Source organism: Brachycentrus maculatus, unplaced genomic scaffold, assembly GCF_059751285.1.
Source record: "Brachycentrus maculatus isolate JH-2025_06_01 unplaced genomic scaffold, ASM5975128v1 h1tg000105l, whole genome shotgun sequence".
Taxonomy (NCBI): Eukaryota; Metazoa; Arthropoda; class Insecta; order Trichoptera; family Brachycentridae; genus Brachycentrus; species Brachycentrus maculatus.
The window spans coordinates 1,226,824-1,247,204 of NW_028280859.1; the positions used below are offsets into that span (position 1 = coordinate 1,226,824).

General features: G+C 30.8%; 2 protein-coding genes across 2 annotated transcripts; one reads left to right on the forward strand and one right to left on the reverse strand.

The window, feature by feature from the left end:
* Window positions 1-540: 540 nt before the first annotated feature.
* Window positions 541-8,191, reverse strand: LOC148310125 (N6-Methyl-AMP deaminase-like). The gene is made up of 8 exons (XM_088258995.1): window positions 7,698-8,191; window positions 6,541-6,778; window positions 6,323-6,462; window positions 5,559-5,747; window positions 4,228-4,447; window positions 3,187-3,340; window positions 1,632-1,732; window positions 541-767 (listed from the first exon to the last, which is right to left on the reverse strand). The coding sequence occupies exons 2-8, from the start codon at window positions 6,571-6,573 to the stop codon at window positions 576-578; spliced, it is 1,029 nt and encodes a 342-aa protein (XP_088115121.1). The 5' UTR covers window positions 6,574-6,778; window positions 7,698-8,191; the 3' UTR covers window positions 541-575.
* LOC148310126 (uncharacterized) lies at window positions 8,009-14,255 on the forward strand. Its single transcript, XM_088258996.1, has 3 exons — window positions 8,009-8,581; window positions 10,625-10,646; window positions 12,973-14,255. The coding sequence occupies exons 1-3, from the start codon at window positions 8,399-8,401 to the stop codon at window positions 13,092-13,094; spliced, it is 327 nt and encodes a 108-aa protein (XP_088115122.1). The 5' UTR covers window positions 8,009-8,398; the 3' UTR covers window positions 13,095-14,255.
* Window positions 14,256-20,381: the final 6,126 nt, after the last annotated feature.

Consider the following 20,381-nt stretch of genomic DNA (forward strand, 5'->3'; position numbering starts at 1 on the left):
TCATATTTTAGACCCATGTTATATACTGAGAAATGTAATTATAGTAAAGCATCAAGCAAATTTGCCGATGGTAATTGTTTTTTTTGTTGCCTTTTTCTTAAAAAAAAAACTTCAAATACACGAAAAATATTGTAAATACTAATATTGTGTAAGTTATTTTTTATAATTGTGCATTATTTTTGTTTAATTTAATGAATACTTTTATACAATTTGCAGTTAGTCTATTTTTTATTGCATAATAAATACATACTTATATTTTTTTAAATATGTAAATTTGGGCAAATTTATAACATTCAGAATAATTTTTAACTGATGTTATTTTATTTTATCATATTACAATTTCATTCGGAAACTTTATTTCTTTAATTTGTTTCACATGTTGAAAAACTGCTTGCCAAAGATCTCTGCGGTCAAAATTGTTTGTAAAAAGTTCAATAATACCGATATTCTTTATTGTATTAAATATTTTTTATTGTAAAGAGTTGATCTATTTTCGTGTTTCAAAAAATTGTGTCAAATTGGAGAAATTAAATATTAATCCGCGCATAGAAAATATGTTTTATTTATTTTTTTATTCACTCGCTAATGTCGGGTTTACAGTCCAACATGACTTGTACGAGGTCCTCCTTGACGGAATCGCTAGCCAATATGAAGTTTGAAGCCCCAAATGCCAGGGACCACAGTTCGGATTTGGTCAGCCCGAAGGTTTGGGCGCAGATGTTGAATTCTTCAGAGAGAGAAGTATCGAATACGCCTTTGTCATCGGTCTGTCAAGAAACAAAAAGAAAATCAATCATTTTCAGTGGAACTTGGATATAGCGTTATTGAAAGGACTATCGATACGTATATAATAATATTTATAGTGAAAAGATAATGCGTTAACTTCATAGTGTTGATTAGTTTAACATTACTTACATTTGGTAAAAATACAAATATTTGTCAATTATATTTCGGGTACTTTGAACTTCCTAACAGTACTGAAGGACAACCGGTTTCAAAATTACAAGATCATTTGAACAAATTAAAACTTAAAAATATCTTTCCGTAACCTCTTATTAAATTAATCATCCTTGTATTTTGGAGTCGGCCATTCCCTGCTGCTGACGTGGCAGACAATTTGATAAGTAAGATAAGTGGCCAAGACTCGGTCACGTCAACCGGCACCTGAAATCTGTCTGTGTGGAAAAGTGTACGGATAAGTGGAGGGCATAAGTGACTGGATATATGGAACTCGAGGAATGGATTAAGAAATAGCGTGATATTAGTAGTAATGGTAGATCTGAAAATAATTTTTACCTGGGAATCCCAGACAGAAGGAGTTGAAAATGATCGTTGGAAGTGTTGGAGTTCAAATCATTGTATACACATACTGGATATATCATATCCCAACGGATTTTTATAAAGAATTATGGCAAATGTCTAAAAACAGACAGCAAATTTATGAGATGGGAATATGGAAATCTGGGAGTTTATAGGATTCAGAACCTGTTATTGGCTGATCCAAGCGATGAATTTATATATTTAGAAGTTATTTATATTATGGTATATGCAACGTGCAAGGAATCATTTGTACGCTAGTTGGAGCGCCATCTCTGAAGGACCTTGTGAAGTAAGACTAATAAAATACTCACTGCCAAGCAAACTGGATGGCCAGCCTTATACAAAGTCTGAAAGTGATGATCACTATACGACTTTACTACTCCGCTCTTTACATTGCTGCTGAAGCAAAGTTCTGCAAAGCATAACGTAGTACATATTAATTATTAGAGAAAACAGTGTTGAAAGTACATGGACAAATCCATCGTCCAGTTTATTAATCGCACAACTCCAAAAAAGTGAAATTGGAGATAAGCTATTTAGTTATGTATATATAAAATTTTGAATTCAGTACTCAAAAAATTCCTGAAGAAAAAGAAATGGTGGTAAAAAAATAATGCATATTTTCATTTCTGTTTAATTTATTAAACAAAGATATTAATTTTTTGGGTCATCACCAGATTATTTATTTTAAAATAAATATAATCTAATGTAAAAACTCCTTAATTACTTAACACTATATAGCGACCATTTAAATATTCCTGTCTTTATTAACCTTCCCATCCCGGTGATATGTATTTACTACAACTCGAAAATGAGAATATCAATATAAAATATAATAGATACGGGCCCAGAATTTTTGTATTCCTCCATAATATAATTATGTATTACATGAAAGTATTACATATAATATAAAGTTATTAATTTTCAGCGACGGAAATAAATAATTTGTGAATAAAATCGGGAATAATATCACCTTTACACAAACGTTTCTGTGTGTGCGCATGCGGCGTGCTTTGTAAGTATACATGCATGTCGCATGTCGTAACGTGTTTACTCCGCCAATCTAGTAGTGTGCGGATCGTCTTGTGCGACAGTCATGTGTAACTACGACTTCTATAACGTCCACTTACGATGTCTTTTTTTCTCATTTTCAGGTAATTTTCAGAGCTAACATTACAAAATTGTTACATTTCCACTTCAACTATGGTCAATAAAAGCAACATTTAGGAATATTCACATTTTTCCCGTTTTTAAACCACATTTTCATATGGTGAACGAAATACATATCACCGGAACGCGCGGGAGTTTTTAGCACCGTAAGGGAAGGGTTAAATTAGTTTAGATATTTGTAATAAAATTAGACAAATTAAGATTAAACTAGAAAACCTGCTAGTACTGCGCCCTTGGAGTCTGATAATTATGACTTTAAATGTATGATTAAGATATCCATCTAATTCTGCTTGCATCACATGTGATGCAAGTAGTTTTGAATTTTAAGTAAAAAGACAATAAAGAGATCGTGAAAACACTTGAAACTTTCAACCTATGGGAATATTTCTGCAAAATTTTGTATGTATGTACATAAATGGGCAAAATTGTCCATACAGGATATTTTTTACCTGTTTTGAATATTGAAAGCATTAACTTTGTGGATCATATAGATATATTATTTCGAGAAATAAAAATACTTTGTGTTTTGATCCACTCCCATTTTTATTAACCAACTAGTTTTGGCAATAACCTGTTTAGTCATAAATTAAACCCTGAAGAGGGCAACAGGTTGTTGCCGAAACTAGTTGGTTAATAAAAATGTAAGTGGATCAAAACACAAAGTATTTTTATTTCTCGAAATAATATATTTTTTACCTATTGGAATTTTAGACTCCAGTAAGGAGTTCCATAAGCTCTGGGGGTTGTTATCTTCCGGCACGCATGTCACATGACCCAGCCTGTTTGGTGCCCACTTTAATATTTCCAGGGTTTCTTCAAATGCCTCCACTTCTGCAGTGTGTATTGTTGTCTGAAAATAGGAAAAACTCGAGCTCGGAAAATCTTATGCACCGGTTCGAGCGATCCGGCTCAATACCACCACTGAATACATATATCGGGCATATACATACATATATCAGCTAATCAAATATTGTTTTTTCTGACAAAATGGTTACTAAAACCCAAAAAAAAAACAACAAAAAAATATTCTGGACCTGTTATTTTGTTAGCAGGGAAAGTGGACATGATTATATCAGAATTTTATTTCAAAACATTATTTTTTTATCCGCTTTTGCAGTGTAGTAGTAAGCGAAGAGATTTTCACTCTCATATTAATTTAATATGTACTACCCTAAATTAGTGCTTGAAGGGTAGGACTAACCAACTTGCCTTTATATAATCAACAATTAAGTTAACATTGCGTTAAACTGATGTGCACCATTAAGTGCAGACAAGGGCGGAAAAAGAAGAAAACATTGTTATTATACTTAAAATTCCTAGGCGATTGATTCTCATTATAACTAAAATAAGTTTTTGTATTGAAAAAGGTACTATTTATCCAATTATGGCATTATGATTCGTTTTTGTTTGTCAATTGTTTGTTAAAATAATGCATTGGGATACAGCAAGAAGGTATAACTCGTTTCCGCTAAAAACAACCCTTATCAGCCTTCTACGAAAAACTTTTCACCAAACTTAAACCTTTTTGTTGATAGTTGATAGTTCATTGATTGATTATTAGTTATTAGTTATTTATTATTATTATTATTGTTATTTATTGTTATTAGTTATTTATTATTAGTTATTTATTATTAGTTGATAGTTCATTGTTGATAGTTCATTGATTGATTATTTAATAAAACAAATATTGCTTTAAACGCTAACGCGTTCCAGTCAAAAAAGATGAAGGATATTTACCTTCAAGCCAGATTTCCGGCCTTCATCGAGAATATCAGCGAAATCCTTAAAATTTCCAACTTTAGGGTCGCCACTGAGGTCAAGTCCAATTACTATGTTGGGATATTTCTTATTCATTTCAATAGCGATCTTCACAGTTTCCTTGGCTTGCTCGGTCGTGATTCTGCGGTCGATGGAAATCAAGAGAAAAGTCTTCATGCGGAGACGTTTGGAGCATTCCCTTTGATTCAGAAATACACATTTGTTATGTTAGTATTGAAAATAAAATATAACATAGGACACCATTCAGCTTAATCCTTTGACTGATGAGTTTTGACGAAGATATTTGGAAAAAGATAAGTTTATTTAGAAGCATAATTTAGATACCAAAATTGTAATAGCATAAATGCAATGTAAAAAAAATGGTACAAAATAGCTGATAAATTTTCTAATTCTCTGTTCTATTTTACTCGTCCCTATGAGTTTAGATACCTCATTCAACGCTGTTTGTTTGGCGTTGGATCTTACTTAGATATTAATAAAAATTTATTTTATATGGTATTACAGTATTCAAGTACTTGTATTTGAGCACTGTACAGCGTTGATGGTTAAACTATTTGACTGAACTAAACAACGCTTTTACAAGCTTAGGAATAGACCGGAGTAAACTGGAACGCCATTCTGGTTTTGAAACATCGACCCTTCCTTTCCAGTGATGTGTAACTAGTACACATTGCTTGTAATAACATTAATATCTCTATAAATAACTATAATAAATAATGGTTCAGAGTTAAGGCATTCCTCCATAATACATTTATGCATTGAATGAAAAAAATTGTTACAGTTACCTCTTATCGAGCACATTATAGAGATATTTCGTGAGAATGTGGAAAATTTTTATAATACTATCAAACAAGTGCCGTAGGTATATTCATGGTAAAAAAAACGCTATGCGACGCTATTCACGTCTCACTCTTACTTTACTTGGTTGTATCAGAACGCGAGATATGCCATCTCAGTTCTCAGTTGTGTTTCTAGTAATGAACCGAGTCAAGACTTGCATGCGCTGTGTGTGTGTATAGCAGCTTTCGGGCACCCAACCGAGGTGGTTGTCTCGCTCGTTTGTGAGCGTGAGTCTATGATTTTTTCATATTCTCAGCTATCAAACTTCAATCAACATCACTTACATGTGTATTTCATTTTTACATGAGTATTGACTATACAGCACCGGAAGTGCGGATGTTTTTGGCTCAGTAAGGGGAAGGTTAAAAAGAATATCTTTAAGAAGCAGTCATTAACAGCATGTTCCTCCAAGGTTGGTAAAATTTTCCATTGCGCTTGAGTTTACTTACAAAACAGCATCAATCATTGATTGTATATATTGTTCCTTGGTCATGTTGGCATTGCCGCGAGGAGTGGATCGCAGTTCGAGGTACACCACGTTATCTCGGTCAAACTCCTCTAGAGTCAGTACAGTGGCGAGCTTCACAGCTTCTGGAGTGTCCGTCAAAGCGTGCGCTATTCCAAATAACGCAAAACATCTGCAATACGAAACACGGCAAACAATTGGATATAAATGAAAATACACGGTACAAGCATTTGAAAATGCGATATTAAATATAGCAAAAACCTTTTGCTAGAGTGAAAGATTACATATGGATATAATAAAAACTTAAGTTAAGGACATTTAATTGAAAAACTACACAAAGATGTACAATTTTTTTTATGAACATCAACATTGAAATAACTTGTATATGATATAATAACTTCTCGCTATACTTCCAGAAAAATAATAAAATACAAATTTACAAACAAACATGTTGCGTTGTGGTCCCATGGTTAGTGTCGCGGACTCTTGAGTCAAAGTTTCTGGGTTCAAACCCACTCTACCACAATTTAATATCTATTTTTAATAATGAGCAGCTTAGGCTCAATAAAATAGAATGAAATTAAAGTATTGTTGTAAATAATAAAACACAAATATTTCTCTTAAAAAAAAACATCGGTTCATCCGCCATTAGATAGGACAAGCAGGATTGTCGAAAAACCGAAAATGACTAAAAGTAGTCGTGCGACTAAATGACTAATAATAGGCGGTAGAACCCAATCAACTTACTCCGAAAGTGTGCGGGAATGGCCTTGAACAATTTTGAAATGAGGTGTTTCATTTTTGGCACCCTCCTTTGAATTTTTAAGTTCTTGTAATTTTTCAAATGTTGAATCGCTTAATGACCCATTCAAATGAGCGTGGAGTTCCTATAAAATACAAATATTTATTAATTTTAATACACGCAGGCACTTGATTGTAAGTAATATTTAAAACCTTCAACATACAATTTTTGGTAAAGATGCACAAAATGCTTCCATTGTCAGCAAACCACAATAACTTTTAGTGAATAAGTATATTCGTAAGCAAAAGCTGTTACTAGTAATAATTATTACAAATCTACGTTTCTTCAGATTATTATTATGATTTCTTGAATGCAAAATGCAATCATACTATTATATTTTCACTCCTATTAAACGTCAAATATGTAGTAATCTTATCTTTGATTTTTCCCGCTATTTCAACCTGAAAACGCACGGCTACAAAAATCAAACATATAGGGCAGAAAATTAAAGTTTTATTGTTTTTATGCATATTCGATTTTTTCATGAAAATGTAGTTATATTATAAGATATGGGGCATAATTAAGATTGACAAAAATACAATTATGTTTGAGAGTATACGGTAAATAGGTAAATAAATATACAGTAAATATACATACAAACTACGTTGGACAGTGTGTAGACGTTTTGTCTTATAGCCACCGAAAAATGTTGCCCGCTTAAAAAAGACTCCACACTTTTGAGGTAAATTAATAATAATAAAAAATATTGCCAAACTTCCAGTTTCCTTTACATTCACAAATAAATCTTCTTACATGCCCCCCCAATTACATTGACTTTTGATACGACCAAATTTCACGATTTGATTGATTTGGTCATGTCGAATCTCTTTTGACCGTCCTCGTTCTACTCTCCTATTCACATGTTTCAAATTTACTCTTTCATCATCCATTTGCTCCACATGTTAAAACTAACTAAAACAGCGTTCCTCAATCGATTAAATTATCCTTAACCAAGCTTCATTGCTTGTCTCATTTTGTCATATCTTAATTTGTCCGAGGGAATGCATTTCAAAGAGGTTTATTCTCCTTTCATCTTATTTTCCTTTAATTAAAAAAATAATAACCCACAGAGCCTCTATTTCAGAGGCTTGTCTATGGGTAAAACAGTAAGGACAGGGAAGATAGATGGGAAAATATACATCACAAACACCCAGACCAATTTAAAATAAATATTTCTTGAATTCGAATCAAACCCGCAACGCCAGTTTTGCAGTCGAGCGTCTACCCAACTATGCCACAGCGCCTGCCAACATCTGCTAACATCGCCAACCTGCGCATCTCAACATGGATGAAGAAAAATATGGAAGTTTGGGTAAATACCTGTATATACAGGGCTGACAACTTGTCATGGGCTGGTCTGTGTAAGGTTTCATTCCTGTACATCATGTTGATACTAGTACTTCATAATTTACTGCAGATTCAGAGAGTTTAAATTCCATTGTTCAACAATGATCAAAATAAATTATAAAGCCAGTTTACTATTTTAAAATAATAAAAAAACCATTATTTACAACTTTTCCATTGGTTTTTAGATATTTATAATAAAATACAAGTGTAAAAAAGAATGTTTATTAAGGATCGTTCAATATGAGCATTTTCTTCTATAGAACGCTGGTAACATAGTTTGCTTTGCTTGCTGTCAGAAATATTGGCAGGTGAATACGCTCTGTTTCCGGAAAGGACGAAAGTTAAACTCCAGACGTGCGATTTTTAAACTGAGAGCTTTATTTTCTAATCTATAGTGTCTTCTCTTATACGGTGCAAAAGTTGTGTCGCTTACTAATTCATCCAAGTGCAGCTAAATGCAATTTTACCTGTAAAGTCAATCATGGCCGTCAGCAAAAATCAATAATTAATGTTAAATCAAGATCAACAAATCAGTGCAAATCGTTCAGTTGATCGATTCCGTTAATCATTAACACTTAAACTACATTTAAAATTATTGGAATAAGTTATTTAACTTATTTGTAGACGTTACAAAAACCGTAATTAAGAGTTAGTAACATACAAATATTGTGAAAATGAGGTCCGAATTAAATTTAGACTTGGTGGATCCCGAACAAATCACATTAGAGGATAAAGTGTCTACATTTAAAAGCGATCCCGAAAGGTTCGGGCAGGTAGCTGACTTCGTCGACGAATTAATACGTCAAGCAAAGGCTGATGTAGAATCAAAACTAATAGCGAAAGAAAAGGCGAGAGTTGTAAGTATTTTAATTTAAAATTTCTTTAGTTAGGTACCTACTTTTTCCTACTTAGCATATACAAAAAAAACTTTTATTCATTCTATTTTTAAAATATTTAAGTTTGGGTTCCAAGCTGGAGTTTCTGGGCTTGAAATATGAGTTTATTTTTTACCATAATATTTATTTTACCCTAGACTGGTACCTGATGTGCAGGACTGATTACCTTGCCTTTACATTTTTTAGTTATAATTGTGTCAGTCTGATGCAGTGCCTTGTGCACCATTGGATGCAGATCCAAAAATAATTTTAAAAAAGTGAATTTATATAATTTGTTTAAAAATGTTAAAAAAAAATTGTAGCTTTTGTTACACTGTTTATATTGAAGTGAGGACATTAGTAAAAATATGTTTCTGGACTAATGTCTACAGTAATCTGTAAAGTATAAAAAAGGAGATGAAATAATACTTCAATACATTTAATAATATTTAGCTTATACATAAATCTCAAGCTGCATATCCACTATATATTGGAAAATTGAGAGCAGTCTGTAAGCCCAACAGTGGGACTACATGGAAATAATGGAATTTTTGGATTACTCCGGAACTCATAGGAATTAGCAGTATCCAAGTCATACAAGCTACAGTAGAGTACAGTAGTACAAAAACCTTTTTTAGGTTTACCTTAAGAGCAAAATATTTTTATGTTAGGTTGAAAATATGAGAGATATATTTTAATCTAAACCAGCGGTTCTTAACCTGGGCTGCATCAAACTCCAGGGCTTTGGTGAGTCAGTCTTCTGGGTCGGCGGAAGTCTTAACGTTTTGGTGTAAACAAATTGTAACATACCCTGTTATTACTAAGAATGCTTTGGAGATTTTCATACCGTTTCTTACAACATATCTTTGCGAGCTTTATTTTTCGAGGATACTGGATATAAAAATGAAGAAAAGGATAGGCTTTGTTGCGAAAATTATACGAGAGTGGCACTTGACAAGGTAAAGCCGCGCATTTCTGAACTGGTCTCTGAAAGGCAACAGCAGAAGTCACATTGATTTGCAGTAAATATTCATTATTTTGTTTTTATGTGAAAATCATGTAATAATGGTTTTGCTCTTTGTTTTCAATGGTTTTGTTCATTTTGTGCACCTATGTATAAATACATACCTAAATTTTGATTTAGAATAAATCAAATTTAATTTTTTCAATTAACATCCAGGGTTTCAATCAACATTCAACCTTCAACACGGTTAACCCATCGGCCTACCTGTCGCCAAACCTTGGCGGTAGGTATGTTTTTACATTCGCAAATCAGCCGAAGTTTAAGCCATGTCCCCATCCGTGGTAGTTCATATCATAAAGATACTTTAGTGTGATATCTACAAATCAGTAAAGAAAGCTTTTTGTAATGCATTATTTCTTATAATTTTTATACAAATTTATTGACGACACTTGACCAAAGATGTCCCTGTAAGGATAGAATTATCTTTTTGATTGAAATATCAACTAAAATCAGTTAGAAATCAAAACTTTACTTCTCAGGGTTAATGTTTTATTGAGTTATTTTTTCAAGTTTTCTTGTTAATTTATCATATTTCTGATCTAGACACTCGATAAAATACGTGCATAATAGTTATAAGTACCATATTTATTGGTAAAACAGTTATAATTTGAACGCCGTTGACGCTTCAAACACGCGAGCGTTATGATTGTTCGGACTGACTTGTACTACAAAAATAAATCTGTTTAGTGCATGGTACCTTTTTCTGCATTTAAAGATTATTTCTATGTTTGTTCTCGTTTTATCTGGTGTAAAATATTAGCGCCTCATTGTTTGACAAACCATATCACCTCCCCTCCGGGCGGGGCAACTTTTTTACTTGCGGGGATACATTCGATTAGTGTCTTTGTATACATGTTTTGAAAAAAAACTGATATGCGGATGGGTTAAGAACCACTGATCTAAACCATTTACATTCCTCTTCAGTATACTCTAGTAAACAATGTTTTGTTCTATTATCATCTTATCTTGTTTACATTAATGGTATGTTTATTTTGTTACAGGAGGCTTCAGCTGCCGAGCAAGGTATGATTTTTTTACACTTTATTTAAGTCATTTATCATTTGTTTAAAAAAATACATAAATGCATACAGAATTTATTTAAAATAAAAGAGAACAAGCTTTGAATTAATTATAATCTAAGAAACTTTGTTATTATTAGATTTACTTTATTGATTTTAAATTTATGTTTTACTTGGTAAATACCCGGTGAATTAAAAATGGATAGATTTACCACAAAGTGACTGCCGAATCAATTAAAGAAATTACTTTATTGGCTCTAACTTTGATTGCTCTCCTTAAACTTGTCTTGCAAATTATTTAAAACATCTTTAAACTGTAAATTTGTTAAATCATAAATAATTACAAAGTATAATTACGAGTCCATGACAGTAAAAAAAATATATTTGCTCATATTTACTGTATCATTATGTTGCTTAAAATGAGCCAGTATCATATTTTCACATAAAAAAAAATTAAAGGGTGGTAACTATGTATTGCCAGCTTATTTGGCTACCATGCTGGTGGTCCTAGGGGTTTGATTCCCAGGGGGGTCAAAATAAATATAAGTGTTTTCACTCTAATATTTATTTAATACTACCCCCGTACCTGAAGCACAGAACTGATCACCTTGCCTTAATATGTATAATCAATAGTCAAAATTAACATTTCGTCAATTTGATGCAGTGCCCTATGCGCCATTGAGTGCATTTAAAGGTCAGTAGGTAGGTTCTAACTATAGGTATGGTATAAATTTTTATTTTAAATGTAATGGTTATAGTTTTTTAGAGTGGATTGAAATTGAAAGAATATGCAAAATTAGATTTTACTGCGCAACAGTTCTATGACATTACAAATGCGTACATTTGTAAATTCATTGCCGTGCCTCTGAGTCTTTGCCCGTTTTATAATATGTTTTTAATTTATTTTAATTTCATATGTTTTAAATGAAAATGTGATGAATCGTAAAAAGATGAAAATCGTAAATAATCATATTATTTCAAGAATTAATTTGTTTCAATAATAATTTTGATTGTTTTTAATTTTTAAATCGATTCAGAGAATTTGTATATGACTGATTGTTAGTAATATTTGGATTGTGAGGAAAAAGTTGTGTGATTATTTTAATTAATTAAATACTCAAAATGCACTGATGAAAAAAATTCCATTATTATTTTAAATCTACGGTGCATTTGAAACGTTCAAAATACATCAATCTTTTCATAACAAGAAACAGCTGTTCTTTGTCTTATTTTACTTACTATTATGTTGAATATAATCCGCCAACACTGTTTCTAGTAACTAAAGTGAATAATGCCTTGTTGTCTCAATTGGTATAATTTAACATGATGTTAGTGGTTGTTTTTCATCAAAATTTATTATATGACTACATGTACAGACAAATACTATATACAATCATTTATATTTCTTTTTATTATCACATACAAAGTGTTAAATATTTTTGACTAAGAAATTAATTATTATTTGTTATATCTTGTGGCAATCCTAGAGTATTGATAAAAGGATTTGACCAAATAAAGTCAAAGTGTATGTAATCATTTAAAAAATATTGTGTTTTTTTTTTGTAAAATGAACTTTTTTTGCCATGATTTACATTTTTCTTTTTGTGATTTCTATGGAAGTTCGCCTATATTTTCTCTTAATATGTTAGATAGTAAGTTACTTTAACTAAGCATTTATTACCATAGTCTTTTTGAGGTTTTGACCCCTCAAACCATTTTAGGGTTTATTTTTACGTTTTATGAAGATAAAATTAATATTTGAAGCAGGGATGGTTAAAAATTAGAAACATTTTTTACTGAGGACTATTCGATCATTTAACTCTTAATTAAATTAAAGTAACATTTATCATTTCATTTAATCTTTTAGTATTAATTTGTCTTGAGGAAGAAGCTGTTTACTTCGAAGCTGATCGACATTATAATTAAGTTTTATTATAATATATAGTGATTTCATAACAAATATAATATTTTACAAAATAATATTATTAGGATTGATATATTAAGTTATATTTAAAAACATAGTTTTGAAATGCTCTTTCAATGCGAAATACAAGTCTTAAAAAATAAAAATCAGTAGTAATAGAATGATTTTTTTCACACCAATTGAAAATATAATTCTTTGCAATTTGCCTGTCTCTTTCTGGCCTTTATTCATATTAATATTCCTGTTTATTAATTGTAATATTTTTTCTAGAAACAATGTGCCACATTTATAAATAATAACAGAACTTTGTGCTCCACCTCTTTATTTTAAGTACTTATCTGACTAGCTTCGGCAACACCTTGCTTTCTTCAGGGACGCTTGTTAGTTTTATTGTTTTTGTTTTCAGGTTTGAAACGGCGCATCGGCACAAGAGCCCGCGGATTCATCGTCAGACTGTTTGAGGCCATCTGTAACTGCACCAATACCGGAGTCGCGGCCGCCCGGGTTGTTACTCCGAGTAAGAAGTAAATATTTCATCACCCCGATGCGGAGGCCTCCTCAAAAGACTCGTCAGCTTCCACGAATCTGTTTTTGTCAATTTTGATAAAATGCAATTCCACCATATCATTTTATGCATTTTTAGTGCAAATATGGTTCAGCATTCTAGTGAAACTACCATTTTTTTTAATGCTGAATAATCATATACATATTTTTATTTAAATCCGTCATTGATTATGAGTTTCTTTTATTAGTTTTGTAAGGCATATGAAACATATTATTTTAAAACAAATTCACATCTGTTGTTTATTTATAAATTCTTTTGTAATGATAATTATCTTGAAAAACAAAATGTATATATTTTTTCCGCCTCTAGTGTGTAGTGGTAGTTCTTTTGGTAATCTATGCATGAGGTCCCGGGTTTGGTATCCGGAGAGGATTACCATAACTAAATAGCGTATTTTCACTTTTACAATTTAGTATGCTGCTTGAACTTTTGCAAAAATGATCACATTGTCTTCTTGTAATGATAAATAATAATTCATGATCAGATCCATATCGATCCAATGCAGTGCTCCGTGCATCATTGGGTTTCAATAATGACTAGACGATATTTGTAAAGTGTAGATGAAATATTTTCAATTAAAAATAAACTATCTCGCGTCTTATGTACAAATCATATCTCTCCCGTAAAGTAAATATTAATTGGTATTGTATAAATTAAATGTTGTTAATGTTCTTTTACTAGCTTTTTTTTAAAATCATTTTGAATTCACTTATATAATTTTATTCCATATATGTAAATTTAATTCATTGTGTGTAGTTTATGAAGTACAAATATGAATAAAGCAATAAAAAAAAACAGTGCAATAGTCGTCAGTTGAGCTTATATGATTAAAATAAAAACTAAATTAAATGACACATTTTATCTGCCACTGAGGGTCAATTTACCTTTATGTATTAATTTATTTAAGTATGAATTATTATTTTATGATAACGTTAATCATCATTATTAAATAATTTAGTTTCGTACCTTATATATTACTTTAAGACAAAAAAAGAGTGCGCTTATTACTCAATTTCAAAACTAATGTTTTTTTGTGTTTTGTTATTATTCGTACTCTGTAATGTACGGGTTGCAGTGTAACAAAGTATGTATTACATCATATATACATGTTGTATAATCTGCAATTTATAGTTTTATTTATTTCAATCTCAAGGTTACGAGTCAAGCAAATATAAAACCTGAGTGTGAAATTGCATATTTTTGTTACAAAATATCCGTACCGTCTGATACATTAAGCTACTAAAATTTGCATGCAAATAAGATTATTATTCTTGAATATCACACTGTGATGTTAATTTTAAATTATGTTTTTAAACGTGTTTAACAATTTCGAGTCATTAAATTTCAACTAGTCCTAAATCGGTGAAATATTGGCCTTAGACAATAAATATATAGTCAATATTTATTAAAAAAATTAAAATACTTTTGTCAAATTCACCGATTTTAATTTATATATTATATTGTTTAAAAAAAAGTATTATTTGTTTTAAATTGATACCTCTGTGTAGATGAAGAAGTTAGTGAGATGGATATTTATAGGGCTCATGACCTGTCATTGGCTGATTTAAGTGTGCACTATTCTATCTATGATTGAGCAACCATATTTTTTTTGTTATTGTGCATAAATATAGGTTTCAGCTCTAGTTGTGTAATATAAAAATTTCAACAACAGATGGCAGTACTGAAAATTTTCGCATGGAATTTATACATGTTTCAAAAAATTAAACTAAAATACCAAAGTCATTAATAAAAAAAAGAGACTTGAATATCAGCATCCTGTTACGGATCAGCGCCAAGTCATTACGGGAAATGTCAAATAGTAAAATTGTGTAATACTGAAGACCAGGGTCGCAAATTAACAGAAGAGATAACGAATCAAAAGGTTCAAAGTGGGATTCATAGAAAAGTCATCCTTAAGGGGATAGATCCTGATTTGAATGAAGAGCAAACATTTTGCCTTTATGCATCACTCAATTTTAAGTGCTTTGCCAAAAAAATAAAATAAAAACAAAACATTTTGCCGTGTCATTATTTAGACAGATGTCAACACACAGTACAATAAATAAGTTTAAGCAAAAATTTATTACAATCCTAGTGTCCCATTCTAAGATATTGTGTTTTTAATCCTGGGTATTGAAAATCTCAATCTGTGATAGTCACATGACTGACACATTTGTCTAGTGTCACATATAATCACGGTCAAGAGGTTAATAGACAAGTGGTAACACTCACATATGCCATATGAAAGGATTCATTCCGACTATTGAAACATGGACTCGCAAAAAAGTCTGGTGTAGTTCAAAACTGGATAAATCAAAAGCCTAAGTAAAATGAGAGCTAGTGAACTCTGTCGCTGGAATAAGGACCACGTTTACACTGTCCGCACAGTTAGAAATCAGGCCATCTCAATAACTTTTTCTCCATGTCGTGATATCAATGAAAACTTGAAAAAAAGTGTCATTTTCAAAAACAAAAGTGCTGAATGTTTTTTGTAATGTAAGAATTTATACAAAAGGTTGTTAAATTTTATACTGTGACATATGGAAGGTTGAAATAATGATGTTTCCTTAATTAAGTGTTGGAAACGATCAGTCGATGTTATCTTTGAAAGGTGTGAAGAGGAAAGCTATAAATAATTATTTTGTGATTATACAACCATCTCCTCACCATGCAAATTATTTAAACAATATAATAATAAAACCCTTATCCGCACCCCAATGGTGCATAAGGCACTGCGTCATATAAACGCAGTGTTATCTTGATCGTTTACACATGAAGGAAAGGTGATCAGCCCTCCGCTTCAGGTACCAGTCCAGGGTAATATTGAATAAATATGACAGTGAAAAATCACTTGTATTTATTTTACCCCCCTTGGGAATCGATCCCGGGACCTCCGGAACGGTAGCCGAGCGTGCTGACCAATACACTACGGAGGCGGAGGCGGAATAATAGGACAGCCTAAATGGTATTTACATCTTTCCTCTCCATGTCTATTGATGAACGTGTTGTTAAAATAAAATTTGTATTACGTCGTATCTAACTACATACATAAATAAAAAATTAATGCAATGATAGAGATTAAACAAGTAAAAAGGGTAAAAACGAGTGTAAAAAAAATAAAAATTAATTAAGGGTGTGGCTTTAATACCATTATTCAAATTGCATTCATGCATTCTTCACGTACAATAAAAGGTTGTTAATTCGGAAATGAATGGGAGGGACCAAAATTCAAAAACTCTTTCGTTTCATTCATTTTCGATTTGTCAAAAAAAAAAAGAATACTTGTGATGCACGATGCTGATAACAAAAGTATCTAATGAAATGAAATTTTTAATAATTTTATACAAAATATTTTTTTTCTCTTTTGTAATAATTTTATTAAAAATTTTTGATGAAGTTTTTTTTAAAACTATCGCAAGTATTTTTTTAAAATTAAAATATCTTGCCTCAAATTTCATTATATTTTTGAAATTATGGCAAAATTTTAATTATAGTCATTTTAATTAAAATACTTTTACTATACTTTGTATCACTGAAAAAGAAAATAGTTGGAAAACTAAGCACAAATTTTCAGGGGTAATTATGCTAACTACATGTGTATTTTTGGTAGGCAATTTTTTTATGTGTATTTTAAGTGAAATCTCCATTAACCAGTATTTTTTTAAATTGATTATTTGTACAAGTTGTTCCAAATGAAACATAGGACTGAAACTATTGATGTTTGTTCCGAAGAGTTGGTTATAGCAGTGTTCTGCAAACTTTTTTCTGTTCAAGGTACATCTGCCAAATTAAAATATTTCAGAGGTACAAAGAAAAAAAACAATGTTTTTTTTAATATTGATTTATTATCAAAATATAATGCGAAAATATAACAAAGTTTATTTAATATCTTCACAAAACCAGACTTTTTTCGCGGCACACCAACTAATCACCACGGCACACCAGTGTGCCGCGGCACAAACTTTGCGGAACAATGGGTTATAGACAAAGTAATATTGGTGTAAATTTTTGATGTGTTATATGTATATTATATGATTTTTCAACTTTGATTTATAAAACATGTAATGAGAAAAATGTACCAAAAACTTCATAAAAGCTTTTTTTCATTATATTTGGAGTTGGCCAGGTTTGATTTGGATGGACTTGTATATTTATAATTGCAATTCTGTGAACTTTCTGTGATACAACATATTAAAGCAATAATTTTTATATTTATTTTATCTATATTTGAAAAAAAAAGTTGCAATAATTTGATTTTTAATTATTCAGCTTAGTAACAAGGAATTGGATTTAAGAATTCACAAATTTTTAAAGATATTATAATTATTTTGCCAATTATATTTATGTAGGTTTACACGAAATTCAAAATAAACACATAATATAGTTTTCAAATAAAATGTATTTGTAAAACAATGCTGAGTATTTGATATCAGCACATGCAATTATTTAATTGGATCTTAACATATTGTTTGCGGGAAACGCTTAAAAGAGTCTTTAACATACTGTTGGTAGAGAGCGGGAGACGCTTATAAGCGTTCTATCTGCTTACTTTTGGGTTCAGTGTGAGACGCCAAAAACATTGTACAGATCAGAGTTGAGCTTGCGGTTACTTGTGATTAGTTAACAACCCTAAAGAGTGTATTAATTAGGGTCGGGGTTGATGAAAAACCGCCCGCCAACAATGTGTTAAGATTGTAGTCTATTTGGTTATTGTGTGTTTATTTTTTAAAGCTCAAATACTATAAGTTTAACCTAAATATCACACATTTTTTCTTAACCGTTTATGCTAAATTACATGGTACTATTAAGATTATTATTTTAATTTTTTTAATGTTTCGTAATTAAACATTTCATTGGTAAACATATGACAATGACAATCACCCCCCCCCCCCCGAGTTCAATAGCAAAGCGTTATATTGGACGCATAATAAAAGTTCCATTCTATTATCATAAAATGATCAGGCAGTTTCTTATCACGACTGAAGTGCATTGAAACCAATCAATACTCGCTTATGAACTTCAGCTGACAGATAATAAATGTATTTTGGATAGAAAAACTTTCCTCGAAATCCTTTAAAAACATGAAAAATTAATTACCATGTTAGTAATTAAAGAAGTATTTATAGATTTGGCGTTTAATTTGTAGAACTTTATTTTAATTTATGTATGAAATGTCAAATCAAACACTGATTATCTGAGTCTACTAAGTTGTATTTTATTATTAAAAAAATATTTGAAAATCAATTTTGTGACAATTTTATCGCCGAGTTGTGGCATTTTCAAATGAATGTCCATTCGAATGACATTTGTTTAAAAATGCCATAACTAGGCGAAACAACTGTCACAAAATTGATAATTATATGTTTTTTTAACGATAAAATACAACTTAGTAGACTCAAAAAATCAGTGTCTGATTTAATATTTCATACATAAATTAAAGAAGTGTAAAATCTCAATTTATATGTGAGGAACTTTAATATATCATTTTTTAATGGCGCATTTCCCGTATATAAATACACACACACTGTACTGTCATTTGATTATTACCTTTATTCCATATGCTTCCATAGATCTTAGGTAATTCGGAGTGCATTTATAATGCCTTTATTTCTTCCTGGTATATTGTTTACAGTGCTATCTTTAAATATATTTTTATTTTTTAATTCAGTTGTTTGAGACATTAAGAAAGACATAAAAATGTAATTGAAATCATGTATTATTTATTACCATTCTTGTTTTATTATTATTATTACTATGTTCATTATCGTAAGTGAATACATATTGTAGTTTATTATTTGAAATGAAAAAAAATACAATCATAAATACTTCTCTTCGCCTCTGTCCAAGGAATTGTTGTGTGAATCTTAACCTTTTATATGTGATGTTTTATGTAAATAGAAAATCGTAGTCCGTTCTTGTTTGTGATAAAAAATATTCTTGCATATTATGCAAATTATTTTAAACTCTTGTTACTGTGATGTAACAGGGGGCTATGTGGCCCATTTACTTGGTAAATACCACTATTTATTAAAATGTATTATGACACGTGTGACCAAGTAAAAGTTTAATTAAAAATGGACAAACCATTGAATTAATTAATAAAATTTATTCTTACATTTACCATATTAGAAACCGCAGCACATTTTGGGACTTTTTAGTTGAAAATAGTTTTATCTCAACTATCACAATACTGTGACAGTGTATTTCGAATGTAAATGTATTTCGTTCTCGTATTCTCTGAATGTATTTCGAGTAAAATAAAAGAAGCACAAAAGACAGATGAAGATTATGTATGAAAAGATGAAATAGGGTGGTAGAACTTCCTTTCTCTTTTTAGTTGATAATTTTGGGCCAACGTAGCGCCATGTCACACCACTGTAACAAACTACATATATGTGTTAGCTCATTCATCTAAATAAAATCCTGTTAGTGTTTGTCTTCCTTGAATGGTTCTGTTATAAATACATATTGTTGTGAAATAGTGTTATATTAATAAATAAATGTTTTTTGTGTCGTAACATAAGTGTTAAGTGTGAAGAAAAATAGTCTTCGATACTAAATTGTGTCAAAGAAATACAAAATTGATGTAAATCCATGTAGAAGCAATATGTCGTACCTCTCCAATTGAATGTATACCTTCTGTGTGATCATCCACGTTTTATCTACAAAAATATCTTCATTTCATGAGACAATTAAATGAACAAAACAAACTGATATCAAAATTAATAAATTGAAAGAAACATGTACATAAAATTTATTTATAATATATTCTCGATTATTTGGGGTCACATAACCATGTTACTATTTAACTGAAGCGATTCAAAATGTGAAAATAAATTTTTAAGCCACAAAATATTATTTCATTGATCCATATCCGCTCCTTATGTGGTGCATATGGGAATCTACAAATTGCCTCGAAGTTCTTCTGTCGACTGCTCACAAGTCAGTCAAGTTCAGACAAGAACTGCCAATGATTGTCGGCACAGGGACATCCTGGTCAGCGGAAACCCTTGCCTTGTAACAGAGGCAAGCTTGATGGCGGCTCTCGGGAGATATGCAAAGCACTTGGCATAGCCGATTAAATTGCCTTATCTTGACGATAGTTATAACCGTGGGTTGCATTCTACGACTTATTTCCTTTATATTTTTTTTTATGGAATGTAAAATTGTAGTGTATTTTTTCAATTTATTATATTTAAGATAATCGAAAATAAAGCATTTAATCTTTATTTAAAAAAAAATCTATTTAA